The following is a 6,893-nucleotide window of genomic DNA, read 5'->3' as shown; positions in this document are numbered from 1 at the left end:
TGTTCAGTTTTTAATTGTTTAAGTAGCGTACTTCAGTAGCCTACCAGTAATATGTGAAACCAGTGAAAGACTTCACAAAAGCCACAGCAAAAACAGATAGTCCCTATATATAACGGGACGATGATGTATCGTGTTTCAAAGGGATTGTGTAAGATAAAAGGTAGGCTAAAGCGTAATCATGAGTGGACATGATCGTGTTGGCCCATGTGTTACATCATTAAAAGTTTTATAAGATAATTGGGAGAAATGCTTTTTAAACATCATATCAGAAGTAAGGCAGTATCTCGATGCCAATCTCATCTTGTTATTTAAGGGTTGGTTTCTGTTGTCATTTTAATGTTTCAAAGTTGCGCACACGACTTCATATATTTAATAATTAACAGGAAATCAGGTATCTTTACATTCATTTCAACTTTATTGAATAATATTTTCCGTGATTTTCAAACATTAAATTCATATCGCTTGTTAGCTAATATTCCAAGTTTTGAAAAAAATTCTGAGAATACTTTTTACACCGTTTGGTTCTTACAGAACGAAGCACAAAGTAAAGAAAAGCACAAAACAGAACATTGTAAGGAAAGCTACACAAATCTGAATCTCATATATTTACAAACATTTACAATGTACTTGCCATTATCGATTTTACAGTGTATGGTAATACACGATAATGTTAAAAAATGATTGTAGCCTTAATATTTGGAATTTAATGTGTTTGATCAAATACTGCATCCCCTTATGCACTTTCCATCACCCAAGATATCAAAATAAAAAAAGATGCTTTTTAAAGAAAAAAGACTATCCTAACAAGAGTAAATCATACACTGAGGATAAAAATCTTTCCAGCTTTCTGTCCAGTGGTTGCTTTCTTTGATTCATAATAGCCATCCATCGTGTATTTCTGGAATTAAACAGGTTTCCACAATTTTGGGGAAAGAATAAATGGAGTGGAAAAACACGTTTCACGACTAATTCACTAAATGTAACAGGTTTTGGTGTTAATAAATTGTGCAAATTATGAAAGTTCGACAGGTAGCCTAGTTATCATGTAGCAACATTATTTCACACTGAATGTTGTAGACCCTTTAATAAGGCGGTAAGGCCGTCAGTTATGCTCGTTTTTCTCGGATGTTTCCCCTGCTTCTTCTTTGTCCGTGTCCTGCCCAGCTCCTGCCGAGCCACTGTCACTGAGGACGGGTGTGAGATTATTGCTCTCTTTCTTCCACTTCATCCGGCGGTTCTGAAACCAAATCTTAATCTGGCGTTCCGACAGGCACAACGCATTGGCAATTTCGATTCTTCTGCGTCTCGTCAAATAACGATTGTAATGGAATTCCTTCTCTAGTTCCAAAGTTTGGTATCGCGAATAGATTTGGCGACCTCGCCGTCTGTCGGACCCATAGCCAACTCCTGTTAGAAAAGAGATTATTTGGTTAAAGTCAGAAGATAAGGCTCCAAATATTGTACAACTATATTTAAAAATAGGCTGGCTAATGTAAATTTAAAGAGCATTATAGGCTATACATCAAGCTAAATATAAGTTCACTAGCTGTCCCTTTTCTACTAATTAGATATTTTAACATTCTCTGCCTAATTCTTAACGTTTATGCACTCTCTTAGGCTACTGAATAGATTTGGTTAGTGGAAGCCTAAAGCGTGTTGGAATTTCTCTGACGACCAAACGCATTTATCGCAGGGCAACAAACAGTTTCATCAGTGCTTTATGGGGTCATAAAACGTGGGGTTCCCAGTCGTAAAAACAAACAGGTCCGTCCTGCACTAAATATATCTCTTTTGTGTCTATAGGCTACTCACCACTGTGCGAGTTCATCCGCTGCATCCACGGATATATTTGAATATTTCCTTTCGGTTCCTGAGACGCAGTCTTGCCTGGGTCTGAAGCGTAATCCTGGGTCAATGAACCCTGTGTTTGCCCAAGGCTTTGCCTGCAACTAGGAAGCACATCCTTGTCCTGGTAGAACACATTTGACCCGTACTCGTACGGTCCTCGGCTTGGCCCGAACATCACGTTTTCTTGCGGCGAATAGAACGGATTTGCGTATATCCGGTTTTGGGCCACGGCCGCGCCATATGGAGAGAAGTGTCGGACCGGGTCATAGTTTGTCGAGCTCAGGGTCACATTGGACAGAACTTCTTGACCACCGTTTAAATGGCACGAGAGCGGCGGGTTCGTAAAATAGGAATTCATACCTTCTTTACTTTACACGCCACTTTTTCTCTCACTCCCTTCTCTTTTTCTCTCACGCACTCTTTATCCTTATCAACCTATATCTTATTTCACGTCTTTTATAAATAACCTACTTTATAATTTATTTCAGAACCCCAGCAGAGAATGTGCACTCATTCAAAATCTTCGCTATAAGATTGACAAGATGACAATATCAGCTGACCACTCCGATAATAAATAAATAAATACAGGAAGCAACAATAAAAGTACGAAAATCTTTTCTTTGCCCTGTTACAACAGCGTAGGGAAGGGAACATAACGCACGAACACCCCTTTTATTGAGATATTTGATTATTGATTCTCTCTTTCCTCTCAAGCTTTCTCTCTCTCCCTCCCTCCCTCCCTATCTCTCTCTCTCTCTCTCTCTCTCTCTCTCTCTCTCTCTCTCACACACACACACACACACACACACACACACACACACACACACACACACACACACACACACACACACACACACTTTCCAAACATTTCTTAAGTAATTTGAGGGTGGCTTAGCTGTATAAATCATTGGTAGGCCTATACATCTTTTTTTTTTTCTGGCTCGTCAAAGTAATGTCCTGTAATACAGAATTATGTCCACAAGCCTCAGCCCCTATAGGATAAATGAGATTAAGGTTTAGTAATAAAATTACGTAATTAGTGAATAGCCCTCGCTTCACTGGTTTAGTTGAAAAAATCGATTAACATTATTTCCCCCATACGCTTAACGAGGTAAGGAGTGCAAGCTGTGATTGTTATTCATTTCATTGTGTTTCTATGTATTTATTCTAACATTTCGAATTGTTTAATTTTTTGCTTCATCGGATGGGGGTGAAACTTGGCGACTTTTGTTTTATTACGATTGAACACACAAAAAAATCAAGGAGATGATTCTGATATGTTAAAGGGTCGTAAAAAAAAAAGTCACACTTAGCTTCCTCCCGCCCGAAAACGGGCGACATAGGAAATGAATGGGAAATACGAAAAAATAGGAAAACTCAGAGAAACTTTTGGTGGTACAAGCTACAGATCAGCCACTGTGCTGAAAAAAAGTGTACAGCAATGAAGGGGTGACACTCTAAAACATCAAGAGTGCAAATAAGACACCCTCCCCCCCACACACACACACCCACACACACAAACACACACACACACACACACACACACACACACACACACACACACACACACACACACACACACACACACACACACACACACACACACACACACACACACACACACACACACACACACACACACACACACACACACACACACACACAGAGAAATGAACTGGTAAGACTGAAACAGCAAATTTTGCCCCAAACTACATAAAAATTATATAATCATAATAACTCCAAAAACTATAGCAAGGAGAGTCAAAAGGTAGGTATCATTTGAAAGAACTCTTTTTAAATTTTTTGAAAATATAAATTACATTACATTTGGACATTGTCCTGCCAAGAAACGGCGGATAAAAGACAATATATATATATAATTTTTATTATGATTTTGCATATCTTTCTTATTTGTCATGGAATAACTCAGGAAGGAAATAAGGTAGGAGGAAAATTCTTTGTTAGTGAAGTCCCCCTACATGTTAGCTGCATCTGGATAAAAAAAAAAAATAATTTTTGGATAAAGGAATCAAAAGTTACAGCATTTGGAAAAGAGACAGCCTTTTTGTACAGTCTTTGACACCCCCTCATGGGCAATTTTTTCTCCATGAAGAATATCTTGTCATAAAAGCAATAGATTATGTTAATTTTGGGCTCATTTTAATTGTAATAATATGCTGTAAAAAATGAAGTGCCATTTTCAATTATCTGAGAATGTTTCATGAGCTGTATGATGTTTTTGACACATTGCAGTACATTATTTTATAGATTATGAAAAAAAAAGAAATTCTATTTATCAGCAAATAACTCAGCAATACTTAAGAGTTTTTCAAAGTGGATACATTCACTGTAAAGTTCAAACTCTAAGCTTTCAAATGACATCAACTTTGTGTTAATCAAGGCAAGATTTTTGAAAAATATGGTAAAGAATATTTTCGCAGCTAGGTGGCGCCTGCTGGCGGTACACTCGATTTTAGAGGAATTACTCGGCACTCGTTAGGAGTTAATAAATGATATATAATTTGTGTTGTTCCATTCAGTGGTTGCTTAGTAATATTTTTTTTTTCTTTCCGAATGGGAATAAATCAAATAAATAAATAAAAAAGCTATAGGCCGCCTATAGGCGGTTATAGGACATGACACATATTTATACATTTTGAAGCCACTAGATGGCGCTCTTCTCACTTGAATTTTTTATTTTTTTTAGGCCTGCACTCTATTTTGATGTGAAATGTTGCATTTATTGAAAAATAAAATAAAATAAATAAAATAAAAATATATATATTAATTCTAATGGAAAAAATAGCTCATAAAAATTATATAATTAATGCAAAGTATCATAAAAAATTCAAAAAATTCTAAATAATAATCAGAAAACATTATAGAACAAAAATATATTTGATTGGTTATCCTGGGAAAAAGTAAAGTAAAATTTTAAGGTTTCGCCCGTTTTCGGGCGGGAGGAAGCTAAGTGTGACTATTTTACGAAGAAGCCCAGAGGGTTAAATATTTTATTATTAGCCTACATAAATGCTAAAGCTATAACATTTGAAATAGTGATGGAACAGAAAGAAACAGTATGACATCTATTCGTTTTGAACCATAGTGTTGATTTAGCCTATAAAACAACTGTTTTTTTTTTTTTTGAGTGATGTGTTAGGAACATTTTCAAGTAGGCTAACTATTTCAGTTTTACGACTTTCGAAACCATACATGTCAAATGTAATAGTAAGATGGATTAGCCTATTAGCCTATGTTCATTAAACAAATATAAACGGCATGTAACCTATCTTGCTCTTGCTCAACATGGATATGCTATTTACATGGAAAATAAACGCGTTCGATTAATCATTTAATTTAAAATAAAAGTTTTCTTTACCCATGCATCTCTGAACATTTTAGGCCTAAACCAAAATTGCCCATCAGATAAATGAGTAACTGAATCCACTATCAGGTGAAGATGTATATAGGCTACATTATATTTTTGCTTAAACGAATGGCTGTTTTACCCGTTGTTTAAAAGAGGGGTGTTTTATGGTTTTACTGCAGAAGAATTCCTTAACGCCTGTTACAATGAAAGTTGTAAAAGCAACAAATGACATGGTTTACTGACTTTAGCAGCTGTATTCTTACACGGAAATGACACAAAATTGTACTTGCACTGTGCAAATTAGTCTTGAATAAGATCCAGTCCAACTTTTAAGGAAAAATTCTGATTTTACATAATTTTAAATTAACAACTGTAACTACTTTTTACTGTGGTTGTTATTACAGTGATATTTTCAAAGCGTAACAAGAGCAAATTAATCTTACTTTTAAATCACGTTATGTTAAACAAATGAATAGGGAAGAAGCTGAAATAATTATTGATTTGTCCTGTAATATTTAAGAAATACTCACAATAGGGAGTAAACTAACATGGAATCTTAAACAAGCATATTCATATTTATATATAAGAAATATTAATAAAAAAAAAAGGCTAAATAGGGGCTGACAAAGGCAAGATATAACATTTTAAACGCAGCTATATTGGAGATGGAGAAACGTGTTGTTTTTCCAGATTGTTTTTCGCTGATAATCAGCCGTTTTCATAATGATTTAATGAGTGCCCGTTTGTGTTTGCAAAATAAGTAGCCTTAATTTCTATTTATTTTGCTTATAATTATTAAAATTGAAATCATGGCAACAGGTAGGCCTAACTCAAACAGCAATATTTCACAACATTTCTCACTGGCTCTCAATGTGCAAAGTAAATTGGCATTAAAGAAAAAGACATGTTGATATGTGGAGTGGTTTTGTGCAAGTAAGTGTTTTATTTCAGTTCTTTTAGGCTTGGCTGGCCTTTACAACCGTCCAAATGCTGTCGTTGTTAACACACGTATTGCTTCGAACTTACTAAACAACATTAATTCCGTAGATCTTGTTAAAAACAAAGAAAGAAAAGTAAAGTATATATAAAGTAGATATACATCTTTTGTATTAAACACTGAATATTCAACGCAATCTCACATCAATTCATAAGTATTTTACGAGGTGGCTATTAGTTTCTTCTTTATCTCACTCTGTTTTGAAGTCAAATCTGCATTATACGCCAGGACTAGAGCTGCATGTGTAAAGACTGGACAATTATCCCAATGTTAGTAAATTGTAGCACTGTGAATGCCTGGATGCCTGCAAATAATGCTGTTTTTCTTCAAGATTTGTACGTGTCTTCATTCACAGATGCTGCTACAGATAACTGCTATTAATATATTGCAGATTTAAAAGTTATATATTTAAAATGTATAATTTCATGCACTTACATTTACATTTATATTGTGTCTGTGGACATCCTTATAACTCTACGATACGATACGATACGATACGATACGATACGATACGATTCAACTTTATTATCATTTAGCAAAGTACAGGTACAGGGCCAATGAAATGCAGTTGACATCCATCCAGAAGTACAAAGAAGCATTAAGTACCAAGTACAAGTTAAGTATGTCTGTGTAGACAATAAATATGAATTAATAAATAGAGATAAATAATGTACAGTG

The 6,893-nt window shown here is 35.1% G+C and overlaps 1 protein-coding gene across 2 annotated transcripts; it reads right to left on the bottom strand.

Moving 5' to 3' along the window:
- Positions 1 to 400: 400 nt before the first annotated feature.
- hoxc6b (homeobox C6b) lies at positions 401 to 2,206 on the bottom strand (the record flags this gene model as incomplete). Of its 2 annotated transcripts, none has more annotated exons than XM_084394635.1 (2): positions 401 to 1,407; positions 1,813 to 2,206. In XM_084394635.1, 2 exons carry the CDS (start codon positions 2,204 to 2,206, stop codon positions 1,103 to 1,105), a joined length of 699 nt encoding a protein of 232 aa, XP_084250761.1. In that variant the 3' UTR covers positions 401 to 1,102. The 2 variants fall into 2 exon arrangements, with proteins under 2 accessions (XP_084250761.1, XP_084250762.1); XM_084394636.1 differs by having other exon boundaries at positions 690 to 1,407; positions 1,816 to 2,206.
- Positions 2,207 to 6,893: the final 4,687 nt, after the last annotated feature.

The sequence above is a fragment of the Rutilus rutilus genome, assembly GCF_951802725.1.
Source record: "Rutilus rutilus genome assembly, chromosome: 22".
In the NCBI taxonomy this organism is placed as follows: Eukaryota; Metazoa; Chordata; class Actinopteri; order Cypriniformes; family Leuciscidae; genus Rutilus; species Rutilus rutilus.
The sequence above is the reverse complement of the archived record's forward strand: the minus strand, read 5'-3'. Positions and strand labels throughout refer to the sequence as shown.